At 39.2% G+C, this 20,344-nt stretch overlaps 1 protein-coding gene and 1 long non-coding RNA gene across 2 annotated transcripts; one reads left to right on the top strand and one right to left on the bottom strand.

Annotated features, from left to right (window-relative positions):
- Window positions 1-2,202: 2,202 nt before the first annotated feature.
- On the bottom strand, window positions 2,203-15,651 carry LOC137974674 (uncharacterized). The gene is made up of 2 exons (XR_011117489.1): window positions 15,301-15,651; window positions 2,203-2,540 (listed from the first exon to the last, which is right to left on the bottom strand). It is a non-coding gene; the product is annotated as an uncharacterized lncRNA (long non-coding RNA).
- Window positions 2,534-17,905, top strand: LOC137974673 (transcription factor AP-2-epsilon-like). The gene is made up of 7 exons (XM_068821610.1): window positions 2,534-3,553; window positions 3,874-4,431; window positions 6,803-6,869; window positions 14,143-14,353; window positions 14,825-14,943; window positions 15,660-15,801; window positions 16,745-17,905. The coding sequence occupies exons 1-7, from the start codon at window positions 3,365-3,367 to the stop codon at window positions 17,013-17,015; spliced, it is 1,557 nt and encodes a 518-aa protein (XP_068677711.1). The 5' UTR covers window positions 2,534-3,364; the 3' UTR covers window positions 17,016-17,905.
- The last annotated feature ends 2,439 nt before the right edge of the window (window positions 17,906-20,344 follow it).

Below are 20,344 nucleotides of genomic sequence, written 5' to 3'. Positions count from 1 at the left end.
TTCGGAGCAACTTTGCAGCCGATCATTCCTCAGTCGAAACCTTCTCGAGCTCTTCCAAACCTATTGTAGTCTTCGGAGAGGTTTCGAGAAAATACTACGGACCTTTTTACGCTCAACGCGCCGATTATTTTGTGACACATTTTGCAGCCGATTACAGTCGTATTTATTGTTACATAATCTATTGCAAAGTGAGTGTTCATAAAAACAATACGAGACGGTCGCTGTAGATTCGCCATGAAATGAGATACACTATCCTTTCTTCTTTCGACTTCTTGTGAGCCGAGAAAAGCTCTTGTTTACGAATATGGGAAACTTTCTGCGCGATTCGTTTGAAATAACGAGAAAAAACAAAAATACGTCTTCTCTGAAGTTAAACAAAGAGTTCATATAACGATCGATGTCCCGGGAGAGCAAACTTAGTACATCTGATACGATTTTATTGTCGTAAGGTGACACTCAAAACCTCGCTTGAGACGTGATGTTGCTCTAAGTGATAAAAGACATCCTTTTAGAGTTTCTGAAGTCCCACATGTTATTTGTTAGTCTCAGCGAGGTTATTTTCTCAAGTGTCATTGAAGTATAAGAGGATTGATTATTAAAACAATTAACATATATCATCACGAATATCAAAGTCCTTAACTAAGGCCGAACGATTCAAAACTTGTCAACAAACTGATGTTTTCATGTGTTTTTTAAAAGACTAACAGTAAGTGTGTGTCTTTCTCCTAATAAAATAAGCTATCTTGTGTAGTGCCTCAGAGATACGAAAAGTGCCTCTTAAAGAAATAGACTTTGATTATTAGTTTTTTGTGGGGAAAAAACAATTTAAAAAGAATCACTACTAGAGACCAAAAAAATACTTTCAAGATACTTTTCTGCCGCCTTTTAACTAGAAACAGTGAAGTTTCTGGTTGAAGAAAATTCTACTTGCTCGCGGTAGATCACAAAAAAATAGAACAATAATAACCATAAATAAATAAACAAGAATAAAAAAAATACTCGGAAATATTTGTTGGCCACGTCCTGTCCAAGTAGGAAATAACAGAAGACGTTAGTTTTTTAATCTGAACTGACAAACTCCTTGGTGGGACGACAATGCTTCACCTGGTTAGTTGAAAAGGCTTTCTGGGACATGAAGCGTTTTTGAATTCTTGCTTCTCGCAGCTTTTGTGAAAAATCTAAACATTTTAAATGACTGTCTGCCTGTCGAAAACGTATGCAAATATACGAAACGTTAAGGCCCAAGGAAGCAAAATTAAAGCCATTGGACGGCATTTTCTTTCTTTCTATTTAGCCAAGAATATTACCAATGACTTGGTCAGTATCATTTGTCAGTTGGACCGATGAAATTCTTACCGCAAGAGCTAGTATTGTGTTTCGTGACTTTCGTAAGCGATATAGTTTTACAAAATTAGCATATAGATTGTTTTTGACGAATCTTTGCCGCCATTCAATTTTCTTAGCAAGCGAGGGTGCAAACTCGGACACTTGTTTCGGACTTTTTTCCCAACGAAATCTTTTGGAGCTCGAGACGTCGCGAATAGTGAAATGTGAAAAAGCACGATAGAACAGCAGGGGGTATATTTTCTTGCGCAGTCTTGAACATAGATAACATCATCTAGGAATGTTACGACAAAAGGCCACATCTGCAGGGAGCTTTGAATAAACATTAGAATTTCAATAACACGCAAATGATAGCTTTGTTGTGTTTTTATTTCGAGAGGATATGTCATGCGAGACATCCCGATCCAGCAACGGTTACAAAAACCGAAGATGTGTTTGTTGAAGAAATCATATGAGTACTTGTTGGCAAACATTGGTAGAGCGTCAATATTGGCGCTCCCAGCTTCAATATTGACCAATTTGGCTTTCAAATATCCGGATCATCCTTTGGTGTTAATTATATCGAGCAATTTTCTCGCCTTTCCAAATTCTAAGTGCATGTAAACAAGAAACGATTATTGTTTGATCTGGGTTTAAACTGGCTTTTTACACGCGCTGACTTAGCGAAAGCGTGCGAAGATCAATCGCATGAATTAAAATCAATCGCACGTCACTTCAAATGATCCGATTGTGTTAACAGGTAGAGCACGAGCCGAAGTCAGGCGATAGGCTTTATCGGGAGAATTTTAAATCCCTTCGCGATTCAGGCGATTATTTTCTTGCAATGAGTGCAGAAGTCATTAAGACAACTCACTGACATAATGAAATCAAAGAAGCCATTTATTCAATAATTAATCAAATCTGTTCAACATTAAGCCTGTATCTTTCTAAAAGCACAAGCCCCGGTGACCCCCAAAACACTTATTCTTGTTTACAAACAAACTAAACGAAGATAAAACAGTTAGATGACCTCAAATGAGTACGCTTTCTGCAACCTTGTCGTAAGTGGATGGGATCTTTACAGTTCCTGCCGAAATTCCCGTCGTTTTGGATTTGTTCATGATCAAACATCTGGCAACAGACTTTCGTGGGCGTTTTCGACGAAGCCTTTGCAATCTTCATTGACTTGAGTTAAGCGTGGATGAACGTCCCTTTATCTGTGAATATGGCATAAGGCACATAGTTCAAAAGACACCGCCGACTAATCTGGAATAATTTAAGCACAGATGACTGTCGTTTCTTGGTTACAACCCAGGAAGCATTTGTCACTTTTCATTTAACGGAGCGGTCACGCGTGGATAAACTAAATTTGTCATGTTCGGCCTGTAGCAATTCACTGTCAACTCGACTATGTAAGCGTCGAGCAGAGCTTCGATAGTCAAATGGCGCAAAAGACCATTTGATCGAAGCAATACACCCATTAACTTGGATTAACAAAGGAAAAGAACTCACAAAAGGCTCAGTGAAAATTGTTGCAAGGCCCCGCCTGCCTGTTTATATACCATAGATTATTGGGTGTTGGATAGCATTATTATACGATTTGCCTTTTCTATCTGCCAATCACAAACTAGTTTAAGAGTATGCCACAACTATAAACCAACAGGGGGCCTCAATAGATTTGCGAATAATTGGAAACTTTAATACGACAGAAAATAATTAAAATCTGTCTGAGTTGCCACTCAAACTCTTGTCGATTCCCAACAGCCTCTTTTGAAAAGTGATCGTAGCGGCCTCGCGAAGCACAAAGTGGAGCCGCGGTTTGCACGAAATTTAAACCGAGTAAGGTTTGAAGTGTGTTGTGAAGTACCACGTTCAGATTTCCCTGCGGCGATTTTCGCGCAACCACACCAGCCTCGTCGCTGTAAAGAGTTAGCGCAAGCTAAACACAACATACCGTGACTGGCTAACGCTTTTCGCCGCCGACTGGTAGAGAGCCCCGGGTTATAAAACATTTAGCGCCGGCCGGGAATTAAGTTTAATTATGACGTCCCAGATAGGCCCTTTGGGATCAAACAATTCAAGTCAAGCAGCACATAGACAGTCAGGTACGAAGAGAAAGAGATCGCAAACCCGTGACTTGTCGCCTCCGTTAACTCCTCTATCTCCATCGTCATCTCATTCAAAACGAAGCGAAACTTCAACATCCGCCTTCGAGCTGATAGAATCCGAGGTAAGATTATAACCGAGTGGAGTGCTGAACTCGCCACTTTCCACACTTGTTAGAATACACTTGATTCAGAGGATAGCAGCTGGAGGGGTTATTCATCCACAGTTAACTGTGTGTGTCCTCAAGAGAAGTTTTGCTATACTATGGCGGTGAGATGACTACAATCAGCGCCCCCATAAAATGCGTTCGTTTGAAAAATTTTCAGCCCTGTCTGCAATGATCGCGCCCGTGTCATGAGCCCGTGTCAGACCGGTGTTCTATCGCGCATGCTATTTTCATTAGATAATTTGGTTATTGACTCCATATGCGCGCTTATTTCACAGGATCGTGTCCTTGGGCTGCATGGCGTTAGTACAGTTAGTGCTGTGTCTTCTTCGCCTACAGCAAATGTCACTACGTCAGGAATAGCATCGTGTGGCGCACCTCGATTATCTCATACGCCTCCTCACGATTTTCGTGAGGTCCTCGCCTCTCCGATGCAGCCACAACCTCACCAATACTACGCGCCACAGTACAATCCGTTACATTTCCCTCAGCAACAACAACCGCGGTTTGATTTTACTCACCCACTAGAGCCATTTCAGGCAGCCCATTCGCAGCAGTTCGGCAATGCTCCTGCAGCTTTTCACCCATCTAGCGGGGCGCCACATCAGTCAATGGCCAGTTCAACTCACCCGCAGTCAGCCTCGCAACATCAAGCTCGCCATCCATTGCGAGCGCGTCCTTCCGACGTTGAAGCACTACAACAAGTTCACATTAACCAGTTTGCCGGAGCAGCTATGGAGCACGCGCGACGAAGAGAAGAACAACTCTACTCGACCGTTCGAAGACCCGATCATATGTTTGATATGATAGCTCCGGGGAGTTTAGCAGACACGCAGGTAAGACGAATAAAAATAGTTCCTTTCCTATTTATCTTAAACTGTCAATTCGTTCTAGTTTTTCCGCGTACATCATGACAAGTTTCGCTTCAATTCCTTCCACATTTCTTTCCGCCATTTGCCTTCTTAGTGATCGTCACGTAACGCTCCAACATCAAGCGAGTAAAAAAAGTGAAACACTCACGGATTCAAGTGAATAAAATTTCAAACTCGAAAGATATTTCCTTGTAGCATGAGAATGTATCTTGAAATGTGGTTTTCGGATACCAAGGAGCATCCGAGTTGGCTTCCGAAACCATCTGTGATCGTTGAAATACAAGCGTTAAATGACGCCTTCTACAAAGGGCTTGTGGGCTAAATCTTGAGATATACGACAATCTTCAAGGTCATGGAAAGTGACAATTTCAAGTCCCCCGGTCAATATTATCTTATAAAGCCTTTAGCGTTATTCTAGAACTGTTTACAGGCGACACTCGACATACATTTCCTTTTTATTTTGCTATCTTTCACTGACGTCCGTCGTGCTATATATTTGCCTGGCTTATCAAGTTCATGCTTCTCCTTTGTAGAAGCATTGAGCCAGCGTGCTCATTTTGTAAACTCCGGTTTGCTTTCGGGTTTTTAAACATCGCTGTACAAAGTTGATACCCGTAACATTTGCTCCCCACAAGTTCGAACAATGTGTGTGTTATTACGAAACAGTGGCAGAGATCAAAAACACGAAAAGACGAGAATTAGTCACGAGAGCTTTCACGGATCACAGATGATTCAAAAATGCCCGGAATAGCTTGAAATGTTTGTGGTTTGAAATGAAAACGTTTCACCCAAATTTCGCTGTTCTAAATTGTTTTGTAGACTACACTGTCGATTCTAATGAATTATAGTTCTCGAAGCTATTTTTAAAGGAAACAACTCTTTCAAAATGCTAACTACTTTGTCGACGAAACTGAGCCATCCATTTGAAAGGGAGAGAAGAGTTACAGGTGAATATTAAGCGCTCAACCAAAGAAATAAATTTATTCCCTAACAAAAGAAGCAATTCGTGACTTCTTTGAGTTCAGGCTGTAAAACTCACGAAATCGCTTTGCTGGGAAAAAGCGTTTTAACAGAGTATAAATCATTCCATTTTGAAGTCACAAAAACGCCCCATGGGGAGAAGAAACGTAAATATTTCGCGGACACTCGTTTGTCAGTGATGGCTTTTCTGCAAAATTCGATGGCTGGCAAATAGCTTCCACTGTTGAGTTATAGAATTTTCATGTAAAACGACGAAAGAGCACATGATACTGAATGTATAACAAAAATACGAATTGTCTGTAGAGTTCATGAAAATATTCTCATTTTCGCCTCAGTGACCACAAAGCACTACTAGTACGATAAAATTGTAAACGAGAAGATTGTTGTGAGTTTCATTAAGGGAAAACGAAACTTAAAATCTATGAAACTGAATGATAGCTTGTGAAGTTTTATGAAATCTTGTGATTCTTTCAACAAGTTGTACCGTGTTGTGAATTGCCAAAAACGGTGCAGTCAGATTTTGAGACAGTTTACTCTTCTGCTTGCCAGTAGGGCGCAATTAAAAAGCGACCACAGAACCGTTACATAATACCATTAAAAACTCCAGTGAAGATATCCGATAACCCGACTCGTATGCCAAGATTTCTGTTCCAGCAAGTAAATAAAAAACTAGGAATGGTTTACAGTGGATTCGAGTTTGCCCCTGTGTTGTTTACAATGTCAAGCTTTTATATCTTTTTTTATAAGGATCATTGTTGACCCTATAACACTTCACAGCTTATTGTGAGAGGTGTAAAGCACTCCATGCTTCCTAATCTCATTTAGTTAGTTTGCTCATAGATTTAAACGCACTTTTCAAACTCGCCACATCAGTGAGGCGTTTATATGAACCGCACACACAGTTCGTTCTCTCGCTTTTCGACAATTAGCCACACTGAAATTGTCTCCGTTTGGGCATCCGGCCAAGATTCGCTTGCAAAAATTACAATAAAAGGGCGGAAGGCATTAAACACATCTGTGGCTTTGAAATAAAAACTAAGCGATTAGCGACACCATTTCGCGCTCAATAACAAAGGCTTCTCAGTTATACTAGAATTTTGTCGTTTTTTCTTGTGTCACCTTTCCTCCACATGTTATAATAACTACCTTTAACGATTCACAGCTTGCTATATTTTCTACCTCTAATAAATGTTTCAAATAAAAAAATAGAAAACGTAAACCTGAGAAACATAGCAGTTGTTGAGCTTCCAAATTACAAGAGATACTCGTTTTCGTGAAATACATGGACTTGAAGTGAAACGAGTCCGTTGCTTTGTAGCCACAGAGTATAAAACCGTCTTTCTTACTCTTATAGAATCATCGGTCTGGGCTAAGCAGCAAGAACGGAGATGCCCATAACCACCATCACAGTCCGCGTGAAAGTAAGTTGCATGATTCTTAAAATACTTGGTGATTTTGAAAAAAAAGGAGATGGGAAAATAGTTCAACTCATTGTAGTATTTAAAAAGGCTCTACTATGATAGAAATTCGTTTTTGAGTGGGAGACGTTTTGAAACTATTTACTGGTAAAACCATCACAAAAGACTTGTACATTGAAACGTGGTTTGCAAACCACAGGGGGTGTTTTTTTTTCTACAGAGGGCACCTTCGTATATGTATATCTTTTGCCATTTGACGGTAAATTCATTACAAACTAATAAATTGAAAGGGGCAACGGTGAATGTTCCGGCGATAAAGGGCTTACCGAAGCCAAGCCATATTTCAAGAATAATTTCTCTTCCTAATTTTTTTCATTACAACCTTATATTTGTTACAAGCTGATTGAAACATGCACCTACGTATACGATTAAGGCTTTTGCTGAAGGCGAACTTCAAGGTAGATAATTATTTTCTTTTTATTTTCGTTTATTACAACTGAGCTTCCATAACATGACGCCATGTGCTGTCGCAGCTAAAGGCCAGCCCATATCTTCTTCATTTGAGCTGGGAAGTCTCAGTGTTATTGAAAGACGGAATAGAACCGACTAATCTTGCTTGATTTCAAATCATTAATACGCTCTCTTTGAATTCCAGTTTGATAAGAAACGAGGAAACGGAAAAGGTCGGTTTATCTGTGATTGCGTCAGGGAAGCATTTGTCTTCAGTGTTCTTCTGATTAAAATGAGATTTTTTTTTTAAACCAAAACAAAGAGAAATACACTTTCCAATATTTCATATTTGCATTTCCGCGCAAACTCCTGGCTTTTGTAATATTTTACGCTGAAGAAGTTAGTTATTCTCGGCAGTGATGCACCGGCTGTTCTCCTTGATGACATTGACCTTCTTGCGGGAGTAAAGTCGAGTCAAAAAATGAGGCGCATAGCTTCTTTACAAGCACCAAAGTAAGTTTGGAGACGGTCGATACTATGTTTGACTAAGTTATCGATCTCCCTTACGGACTAAAACTGGAAAATAATATGTGTTCACAAGCAAACCAGCTAAATTCGAATTCAAGTATGGCTGAGTCCCCTTTTGATAACATCAAGAAAGGCAACGTTTTTATTCCGACTGTACCATGGACAATAATACCTCTCTATCGAAATCATTTTTATTGTTCTTTTTTCCGGGATACTCTAAGAAAAAATCTACAAAATGGACTGCTCGTAACTGATCTATTATCGCGGAAAAAGTTTATTTGCTGAGGCCAAACTTGGCTATCATTTTTCCTCAGGCAGTGAAAAGCAATTTGGAAGTTTACCCCATCCCTTAAAAACTTAATTGGCGTATTTTGTTTTTACTGTTATTATAATAATTATTTCTCGCAGTTATTTGTATTTCAGAGAATATCTTTCTTGGCAAAATGTGATGAATTAGGGAAATTCGAAGCGCATATAGTAAGTTTGTGTGCAGATGGGAAAACATTTTCTTTGTTTGTTGCACTGAATGCGACAAAACCCAGCGTCAAACAAGTAGCTCGATCTCGTTCCGAATTTTGCTTCATCGACTTTTACGGAGTTTTTTCTGCTGTGACACCAACGGTTCCTTTTAAATATTCAAGGTGCCTCTGAGAAAAAAAAACGGACAGGTGGTATGTCTTCAGTTTCCAGAGTTTTGTATGTGAGAATCAAATTTTATTCATTTAAAACTCGCTCCGTCTGTATCAGTTTTAGTTAAAGCCCTTATTGATTACACTGTACAAAACCGTTCTCTTAGCGAGAGTCAATTAAAGAAACCACAGGAAAAGAAAAATATTTACACTTTTGTTAGCGTTTCCTATGAATTGAAGTCCATGAAATTAGAACCCGCACAAAGAGCCGATTAAGATACCTGTCTTCCGTTTTACGGGTAGCCACTCCAATATCACCTTAGTTCAAATGAACAAGCTTAGATCGAGCGTTAATCAATATCTTCCAATAATATTCGACAGAGGTGACTTATTTATCACTACCATTCTCACAGCAGTATTAATATTTATTTACTTATTTACTCGTTTGCTTGTTTAGTTTTTGCACTGCAGTAAGTTTGCTCTCAGTTGTAGCTTTGTCCACCATTTACTGCTGACAAACTTCACGGTACCATGGCAAATGAAATATTGAGCACCATTTTGTAGAAGTAATATGGTTTGAACGTAATTTTTCCTTTCAAGAACACAGGATATTTGTGTTTCTTACTTTCGGCAAGGCAACTAGTGAGTACGAAGTTTGCAAGAAAACTCTTCAATCGAAGTTAACGGAACAAATCGGCGTTTTCAGATCCATTGTATCAGAAACTTCATATTTCTGCAGAACCGCCTTCTCTCGTGCCAACATTAAGCGTTTTTCCATAAAAGACCTTCTTTTCGAGTGATGTTTTACTAACATTGTTTTCTATGGTTATTATAATAATTTTAATGTAAATTTTTACTATGGAAAATAAAAACATCTGTCGTAAAATTACGCGCGGAAACCTCGAGAAAGAATCCTTCTATATTTGAAAGTGAATTGAGGCAGGTGAGTTTTCCCGTAATTTCAATATTTCATGACAAAATGTGAAATCCATCCGGATGTGTAACGTTGTAGTAGGAAATCGAAGAGACTAGCTTGTTCTTTATGCAAGGGTATATCACGTCCATGTCTTGCATGGCAGGTCCGTAAAGTTTTAAGAACTAAAAGTAGAAAACAAGTACGAAGTAGCAAGGGCAATTCTTTCGAAGACAAAGAAATTTCATTTATTGTAAAAGCATATTTATTTCAGATCTTTTAAGGAAATTGTCATTTTTGAACTTAATACGCACCATAGCCATACCCTTGTAGTCTTTAAAACAGAGTTTTTGTTTTTGTTTTTCAAGAACATTTATTGACCGATCAGGTAGTTTGACATTTGAAAGATACGGTACTGACTCACTGCTTTCATCTCACCACAGGGGTTCATGAAAAGTAAACACATTCTTTCCGGTTTTTGTCGCTTACTCACAGCGAATCACTTATCGCCTGTTCTCACTTGGAAAAGATGCCTGATAAAATCGATAGGATTGTCAAATTCAATTCATCATATCTCGTTTTCGGCGGGCGAATGGTATTGAAAGCATTCATATATCTAAGATAAATTAGACTTATTCTAAATTAATCGTTTAAAAGGAAACGTACACCACCAAGCAATAATTTATTTAGGACGTCTATGAACTTTTGAGTCTTAAAACTCAATTAGTTTTCCTTGTTTAGTAAACATCAAGAAAAGTTTACTTTTTGTTTAATTGCTGTCACACAACAACTCGCATGGGTCATGTTACATAATGTTGTGAACAAACACAGATTAATTGCACAGAAAACCCTTCTACCATATATACATAACCACTTAAAACCTATCCAGGCAAATTTGCTAAAAATACCCGCAAAAAAATATATATGCAGCTTAATCGAAATGACGCCACTGAAGCTGCTATTAACATTTTGAACGTTGTCGGCGTCTTTGTAAATTGCTAATGTTGTGGTTATGGTCCAGACCACTTTTCAGGATGTTATAAGTTTTTAATAGCCATCACACCAAATGGGCGGCGAAACATCTGCAGCTTCCTTCCAAACATCATGCAAAAGGCAAAAGGCTCTCGTAATTCACTGCGAAATATCGTCTTTATTTGATGTTAGCCCGCAGAACGTAATCACAAAGTAGATGGCACAGCGTTTCATCACTTTTACAATGGATTTGTTTCATCAACAATTAACAACCTTCGACGTGGCCTTGGAATTCTTCGCAGCTATTTTTAAACAATGAACATTGTTTTGATTTCAACATCACGCTATAGTAACAGTTATTTGTAAAAGGCAACGCTTTCTGATGCAGATAACTTTATTGCGGACGCATAAGTGGGTTCACAGCGCCACCCTCTACATTAAAATTGTTTCTTGTGTCAAGTTGATTTGCGTTGGAGCGCGTGTGGAGACCAATTAATAGGCAACAAACAATCCTCTTTCAATAGGGCCATGTGTTTGCAATATTCATATTTCGAACCAAGTGCTACAGGTAACCTCTCTGTAGGGCCAAAATAACTGCCGCTTCAAATTGTTAAGGCACTTGTATTCGTCGCATTTCGCCTTGCAACTCAGGAGCTCTCAAAAGATGTTTGTGTAAACTACTTTGAAGTAGACTCAAGAATTGATAGAATCGAACGCTTGAGGTTTTATAAGTTCTTAAAAAAACAATTAAATGTTAAAATGTAAAATTTATATTTTTTGATGTCTCACAAGTCTTTTGTCAACTAAAACGTTATGGGCAAACGTTTCTGTGGCAAAACAGCGTACTAGCGACGGAGCTAAGCTTTGATTGAAATTCATTCGCATTATTTACGTCCCACAAAGAATTCTTAAATACTCGAGAAACATACTCTTGTTTTCAAGTGGTAAAGGAAACTTGTAAACTCAAATTGAACTATAACACAAATAAATTAACATCAAGAGGTTTTCTTTTGTCGTTTGGAATTCTCATGAAATAATCACTGGGCATATTTTCTTAGCAATCACTTCTCTACTATACTCTACTCTATTCTACTCTACCTGGCTCGGTTCGGCTCGGTTTGGTTCGGCTCGGCTCAGCTGGACTTGACTCTATTGTACTCCACTATACGCTACTTTTCGCTACACTGAATTGTTTCTTTTCATTCTCCCGTCCATAAGGACTTACTTGAGCTGTAAAAGCCATCACGTATAAATATAAATTCGATATAAAAATATTAAATGTGGCATACAAAAATTTGTCAGCACCCAAACTTTTTCCGCTGAACCAAGCACTAGCCACAGGTTTTCTCATTAAGCGGATGGAGTTCGTTATGATGATTCTTCAATTAATGAAAAACCCAATTCAACATTTATTTCTTATTAGTACTTCTGAATGGGCTCCCATGTGACATTTTTCCGAGTGAGCGCGTTTTTCGCGTTAAATCTCAACTCAAAATTCGAATTCTTTTGATCTGTGTTGATTTTATTTCAAGGTCAAAAATGTCCTTGCACAACACATTGGATCAAATTTGTGAATTTTGTGCTCTAATAATAAACGATTGTTATTTATTATTATTATTATTATTATTATTATTATTATTATTATTATTATTATTATTATTATTATTATTACCATCATCAACAATGAAGACATTTTTTCGGCGGTTAATGGTTGTATTGGAGACGAAAGAAAACTGACCAAGACGTACTATGATGAATAAAAATAAGAAAAATAAACTCAAAAAGTAATTTATACTTTGAATAAAGTGTATTCACAAAGCGTTCCCGTAAAATCCGTATATTTATTTTTTTTTTTTAATATTGCAAATCTGGGATGATTATCTTTTAAAAACTACTGCGCTTCTTTGTGATCTTCCGCGGCTCACAAAGGCTTTGTCCTCGTCTGTCAGAACATTTTGAGACAACTTTATTGCTTGGAATTAAAAGTTAAAAATACAATAGTTGCATTTTCGATTAGAACTGTTTATGGCCTTATACTCACTTCAGCTGTGTAATAATGACAAGTGTCGTGATCCGAAAACTTGTCAGGATTAGGAAAACTTTGGAAAGGACTGGCTACCCTTTATTACTTTGCAATCGTTGCGGCTTGGTGGCAGTTTTATTGATTAAAATAAGTAGTTAAAATCTTTAATTCATTTTTTTTACAGCTGGAACAAAAAGTGAAATAAGCTACATGGTTATATGTTCTCTTGTTTCACTTAGTTAATCAAAGTTATCACCTTCTTGTAGATCTCAAGAATTCCTTTTTTGTAAGAGATGAACTGCTGATATTAGTTTGATTTAGCAGCTCCTAATCTGCTGGAAACTCGTAAAATGCTGTCAAATTAAAAGTTGGGACCATATGAGCTTTTATCCGTTTAAACCGCATGCATGCAGGACAATCCAAAATATATTGTTTTTTTAATAAAACTAGTTTTAAGCATCGCCTTTCATTAGAAAAAAGAAACGACAAGTTTTGTTCTCTTGCTAATGATACGTTTAATGAAGTCTCAAAGTAAGTTCAAGGTCTCTTTCAGTATAAGGCTGATGTTATCCTAGGCGAAAAGCAGATAAGTGGCCCGAAAACTGCGAGGGACTAGACACTCGGGGGACGTCACATACGTAACTCTTTTGCTAAGATTCCGCCATGCTCTGTTGCCGTGAAAAGCGTAGGTTATCAAATACGAAATACACTCTGGGAAACACAGTTAATTGACTTGTCATTCGGTTGCATGCAACACTCTACCAATTGGGAACACTACTCATGAACTTAGAGGTGACAAAATCAAATGAAGGAAAAATCGAAGTGCCTAGTGAGACGACCCACCGCGATATGACATTAGGGAGCTAAAGCACGCAGCGTTTTGGAGACGCGGACGGCCACCGGAAAAGAACATTTCCAATGAAAGAATGACTGGAAAGTAGTGTCTCCCAGCTCATCTCCAACGGAGAAAAGATACTTAGCAAAGTAAAGGTCGTTGTGTGAAGACAGGTTCAAAGGGACAACAGATCACTTCCGGTTGCCTTCCGCCAACGTCCCGTGCTTAAGCTCTCCATACACCTTATTCCAAAATTGCCGCTGATTTATGCGGATACAAATTGGCCCTTGTTGCGTCGTCCAAGATAAAATATTCTTTTAAATTTTAAGCTTAAGAACGAGGCATCAAGGGCTAATTTGAATAAAACAAAAGAATATTTAAATGGCGGCCATTTTGGAATAAGGTGTATTAAGTACGCGAATTGAACCTAAGCCCCAACAGTGGAAGCAAAGTGCTCTCACGACTACACCAACCCTTGCCTTCATTTTTTGTTACAAAGAAACAAATAGAACTATCTTTCTGTGCCATTCCCGCAAAACGTCGAGTGCATGAAGTCTTGTAATTTTAAATTGGGTGAACATAAAACCAAAAAAAAAACTTACGCCATTAGGTTCACCAATCACCAAAGAGGCGGGAAGTCAAGTGAACCAATCATAACGAAATGAAAAAAGGTGCTGCCGTTTGGCTTTAAGCGCGGGAAAATGAGCGAGCACGTGACAATTGGTTTTCAGTGCTTTCGCCTCTGATTGGTTCAGAAGCTGGCGGGAAATTTTAGAACCATTCACCACGAGATGTGATGCAAAGTCAAAGTAATCGCAAAATTACCTTGAAAACGCAGTGAAAACCTTTTAATAATGCCAAGAATAAAAATAACTCACTTGTTAAAACCCATCGATCAGAAACCAATTTTGTTTTTCTTTTTGTAGGTCACAAGAAAAATCACACCGAGCGTGATTCTCGCGAGGAGGGTGATTCGGATAGCCCCGTGCATCCTTCGGACGTGTTCTGTTGCGTTCCTGGAAGATTGTCCCTTCTTAGCTCTACCTCAAAGTACAAAGTTACCGTCGGGGAAATCCGAAGGCGGCTCTCTCATCCCGAGTGTCTCAATGCTTCGTTACTGGGCGGTGTTCTAAGAAGGTAGGAATGCATGACACCACAAAACTTATTTCTGTTTGTTATTGTAAAGCATCTAGCAAGTATGCGGAACGAAAATTATTTGGAAACGCCGAGTCCGATTTTGAACAAGTAAACCAAATTTTCAAATTCAACCGTTTTCCATGCACGCTATCATTCGTTGCAGACGACAAAGAATACTAGCAGTGCAGCAAGATTGTCCTTGGTAACTAAAATGTTGCAATAGTTTTTGTTTTTTTTTTACATTGAAAAAGACGCGCCATTTTAAGAAAAGTGGTTCTCGCAATCCTTTACCAGTCTGCCACTGTCAAGTTTTTGTGGTACTGTGCATGCATGCAATCAACAGCAAACCTAAACTCTTGCTCTAAACTCTTGCTGTACATGCCATGATCTACCTCCAAGCGAGCGGAGAATTCAAGTGTCATAGAATTTTGAGGAAGATCTCGGTGCTCAATGACATTTATGTCTCATCAGGGCCAAGTCTAAAAATGGCGGGAAAAGCCTGCGTGACAAGTTAGAAAAAATTGGTCTGTCACTTCCAGCGGGGAGAAGAAAGGCAGCGCAAGTCACGTTGCTGACTTCATTAGTGGAAGGTAAGCAGATTGTCCAGGATTCCCAGGTCGTAGGGAAGCACTTGTAAAACAATAAGAAGGAATCACAAATGACTATTTTTTATGTTAGAAGTCTGTAACAAGTAGTCTCGAACTCTCTCATTTTTCCTTGGTCCATTAGTTAATACTATTATCTTAATTTAGAATAAGGGTCCCGCAAAAATTACGACCAATCAGATTGGGCCTAATGACCATAAGACATCCCCGGATACCAAGAACGGATACCAAGTTTATTTCATCTCAGTTATGAACATGAACTTATTTGTTTGGTTTATGAAGGCGAAAGTCTATAAAGTAGAATTATATACAGTATTATTTGCTTTGAATTTCCATACAAACCTTTGAATTTCCCGCCATGTTGCCCTGATTACCCATGATGCAAGCAAGAGCGTGAACTCGTCTATTGATATTCCATCTGGACACCTGTAATACAGTGTGTTTCAGTTAATAATGCCGTCAAAGTAATGACATCGTTTAATCACAATGAAGGTAGAAAATCAAATGAGAAGAAAATATATGCAGCCGGTGCTATGTTTGTGTGGGAAAATACGAACGGGCAGGTCACAAATGAGTTTCGCCAGCGTTTGGGGGGAAATAAGACGCGAGAAGTTTGGGACTATTTTAATCTGCGTAGATCCCAAGAGCCTTTGCAAGCCCTGCGTGGCTCGTAACACCCTGTTTGTTTCATCTCCTTGCAGGCGAGGCCGCTCATTTAGCTGCAGACTTTGATTACGTATGCGAGTCTGAATTTCCCGCCGCCCAACTAGCCGAGAGGCAGTATCGACAATGCTCTGAACCATCGCAACAACAGTCAAGAAAAAACGCAATTCTTGCAGCAAAGTACGTACAAGAACCATTCTTTATCTTGTCTTAAAAAACTGATACAAAAAATCCAAGATTATCAGATGGGAGAAGTGATCCTCGGTTTTATTAATTTATTTAAGCAAATTACCTCTTATATCACGTGACTCCAACGGGATTCGAACCCATGACCTCTGTGACGCCGGTACAATGCTCTACCAACTGAGCTATCAAGCCAATCAGTTTGGAGCAGGTCAATAGTCCATTTTACAGTTGTGTGCTTAGTTACCTGGCCTATGAATGAAAGTGAGGCTGGAGTTCACCTTATTTTGATAGAAACCTCACTGCTTTTCTTATGTAAATTCTTACTAATAAGCATGACAACAACATCATTAACATAAGAAAAGGAGGGAAGTCTGTATCAGAACAAGGTCAACACCGACCTCACTTTCATTTAAGGGCCAGGTAGCTATGCACAAATCTGTAAAGAAGTACATTTGCTGGGCTCATGTGTTCCTGTGAAAGACCTCGATAGATAATATTTGAAGTGCAGGTTAAAGATGAAGGAGAGGCTGGTCTTTCATATACCGGATCCGAAATAGGTACGTGCGTAAAACAAAAGAACAAAGCGAACATAACACCTAATTAGCAAGGCCTAGTCGGAATAAAGGTTCTTTTGTCCTCTGCCATTTTAGTCCGGAATATGAAAGTCTACCCGAAAGGGAAAAGTTACCTCGCACGTATCTGGACAGTTTAAGCAACATTTAGCTACTATTCACCGCAGTGGAGGTGGCTAGTGGTGGATAAAGCAAGGGATATCCGGAGTTTGAATGGCGAATCAGCGCGCGCGTTCAACGCTATCCACTGTTTTAGTATATACTAAATATACATACATTTCTTTCTTTCATTCATTTGAATTATTTGAGGCTTGTCGTCTCAGACAAAGTGATTAAATTTTTCTCTTTCTATCATTTGTGTTTAGACAATTGACAAAAGAACTTCAAGATGTTCTTGCACAAGATCCCTATCCAAAGTCCAGGCTACCCAATAGTAACTTACCGGACCCTATCTTACGAAGCCTAAACCAGTTTGGACTTGTTACCCACGGGTTTGGTTCACCGGCAATAAATGCCGCTATGAATGCTTTTCAGGCCTACTTAGGAGAACTACTCAAATTCCACGAAGGAAATGCCACTCCAAGCAATAATACGGGAAGTAGAAACCAAAATATTGTAAAAAATGGGGAGGCTTGAGTTGTAGTTAATATCAACCACTGTATAGCTTAAAACAAAACTTGAACCAAAGAAAATTTGTACTCATAGATAGTGCATTCCATTACAGATCGAGTGACTTCCAAAGTCCCTGTCTCCGGACTATAAACATGTATAGAATATATTATAATCAAAGGAAAACGACAAATAAATTCGCTACTTTCTCTTTCCAGTACAATACAGCATGCTAAGTACGAAAGAAACGCTGGCTGCGCACACCTGATGTATCTCATGGAATGTACCAATATGATTGAGGGAATATAATATTGTAAGATGGTGTTTCAAGGAGCTGTTTATCTTCTCTTCGTTTCTTGATTCTCAAAATTTTGAATTCCAATTAGCAGTGCTCCCATGTACGCTATTTATTTATGACATTGCGAGGAACGCCGGCGCCATCTCAATCAAAGTAGCTTCTCTTCGGCTGTTAATTGGCCTTTCGCGAAGTAATTCATAGGATACTTTCATCGCTCCAAGATGGACAACGCCAGCGAAATTAACTCTTACTAAGGTTCGTTTTAGAGTAAGTGACAATGAACTTAAAGAACTGGGACGGGTGCCGAAATTTTCGTTCGGTCAAAAGCACAACTCGTACGTGCAATGCTATTGTTCAGGTTATTTTAAGTAGTATTTTCGTTGGCGTTGTGTTCGCAAAAGCGTGCGAATTTCATTCAAGATGAAGTCCTAACTTAGACGCTGCAGACTTTGTCTTAATTACCGACGAAAAACTTCATTTTTGTTTCATACCTCTTTGAGTTCTGAATTGAGCAAAGGGGGATTTCTTTCAACTCTTCGAGCATACTTCTGTCAGAGTCCTTGATATAACCTGCCTCTCAAGGAATGCTATGAATAAAATGAAAGAACTTATGCATCATTGTCTCTTTGCGAAGAAAACATGGGCCCTCTTTTTTCACCAAGCAACAAACAATGGCACCCTTTGCACGCGCTCCACGCTGCACTGACTCCACGCTCTGCACGCGCTCCACGCTCTGCATGAGCTCCGCGGTCCATGCTTCACGCGCTCTGCACTCCGGAGCTGTTTGTAGAAGAGAGCAAATAAATCTTATGATTGAACCGTCAGCTCAAGAAGATAACTTTCCTATGTTTTTCTTCGAGTTTTAACGCCCTTCGTTATATTGCTGGGTTTAATCTGTAATACACTTTTCTTCCTTTCGCAATTTATGTAACAACTTGTATCCAAACTGTACTTTGTGAGAAGCTTCTGAACTCAAGACTCTTTTCTTGGCCCCTCGTTTTTGGCGACCTTTTCATAGGGCGGCGTGAGACGGAAAAAAACATTTTTTCATTCATTTACCGGGATTAACGGCATCCCCTTCATTTGATAAACATCGATTTGGAGAAACATTTCAAAAGGAAAATCAAAGATAAAAACGTTACATAATGTTTCGATGACCTTATGTTAAACTTAAGCAGTGACAACGGCGACGGCAACGAGAACATCGCCTCAAAATATTAATTCAGGTTTTTTTAATAGCTTCGTGACTATTTCAACCTTTTTAATATGACATGGGTGTGGTAGTTCCTCAAAAATGACACTGGTCGGAACGGCACTTAATTTAGCGGAGAAAAATGGTGCTGACGTTCGCAAGGATGGCACAGTCAGTTTGTGCGCGGCCTTGGTGCAAGAGGTCCTGAGTTCGACTCCCTGATCTCGCATCCTTGTTTCGACTTCTTTCCTTTCCGTGTGGCTAAGTAGCTTTAAATACCCGTAAAACGGAGCACTGATGGAGAGGGGGGAGTAAAATGAGCGCACCGTCGACCTCAGGTTTGTCAGTTGAATTACTGTTACGAGTTATCGACGTTAAATATGGTTACTTTACTTTACTTCATAAAACCTCAAAATTGGTTATTTCACGTTATTAGAGAGCTTTAGATTCTAGGACGAGAACGACTAAGAGTACGAGATTTTCTCTGAGAACAACAGTGAGCGCGCGTAAACAAGCGTCATTTTGATGCCGTTTTAGTACGAGGTTTTGCAAAAATGTCGTCGTTTCAAAACAAGCCAACAACACGGTAGCAGTTTTGGTACTTTTCGATCAGCAAAAAGGCTCAGTTACCAGCAATAAGAATAACGTTAACTGAGCAACCTATACTGTTACTGAGTTATACTGAGTTATAACGGGTTATAAATTTTCCAAGTATTTTCGTCAAAAACGGGCAGTCAAAACTAGTACTCGTTCTCGTCCTCGTCGTGGAATCTAAAGAGAGAGCTTAAGCAACGACAACGGCGACGGCAACGAGAACGTCACAAATTTGCATATTTAGTAGGCAAAAACAATAGCTTTGCACGCCCTGAACGTGTGTTTTTCACTTTTGTCCATTTCTTTGCCGTCGTCAGCAAAACTACAACGTGAAACAGCCAAATTTGAGGTTTTATGGACAACGTCATTACTTGAGGATAAATTTTCATTTTCTGCCCTAAATTGAGCGGCGTTCCTACCAGCGTCATTTTTGAGGAACTACCACACCCCCGTCATATTAAAAAAGTTGAAATGGTAACGAAGCGATTACAACAACGCGAATTTTTATTTCGAGATGACGTTCTCGTTGACGTTCTCCCTATTAGGGAGCTTAAGATCTACGACGGCGACGTAGACGAAAACGTCACCTCAAAATAGAACTTTGCTCTAGTAAAAGTCTTTCGCGATTATTCCATCTCGTTCATGTCGTACAATGTGGGCGAAGTATGCTAAAAATAAATTGGTACGAGCGGTTTCAGAACGAAAATAGAGAATGAAAGATTCTCTGTTACATGCTCAGGTTGTCGTCAAAACCTAAAATTTATTGATTTCACGTCGTCGTCACGCAGAGAACCGCAAAAATATGAGCAGAAATCCGTGCCGCACGTGCAGCACGATTATTTATGCTCTTTTAACCAATGATATCATTGTTTTGTGGCGTTTTCGTCGACGTCGTCGTCGTAGATCTTAAGCTCCCTAATTATTGTTTTGCTGACGACGGCAAAGAAATGGACGAAAGTGGAAAACACCCGTTCAGGGCGTGCAAAGCTATTGTTTTTGCCCACTAAATATGCAAATTTGTAACGTTCTTGTTGCCGTCGGCGTTGTCGTTGCTTTTTTAAGCTTCCCCATTATCTCCTTAGCGCAGATGTATCTTGCAGTGAACATACCCCTTTCTATAAGTTCTCTTAATCACTCTGGTTTTTCCTCGTTTGAATCGGGCATTTCAGTCCGTCCTCCGACAGCTCCAGTACCAGAAACGCTACGGAGATTTTTCGTTTCCGTGTTGGCGCCATAAATTAAAATTTAGTGCTAACCCGAACTTGAATGTTT

Source organism: Montipora foliosa, chromosome 11 (genome assembly GCF_036669935.1).
Source record: "Montipora foliosa isolate CH-2021 chromosome 11, ASM3666993v2, whole genome shotgun sequence".
Taxonomy (NCBI): Eukaryota; Metazoa; Cnidaria; class Anthozoa; order Scleractinia; family Acroporidae; genus Montipora; species Montipora foliosa.
This window is presented reverse-complemented; position numbering and strand designations above follow the sequence as displayed.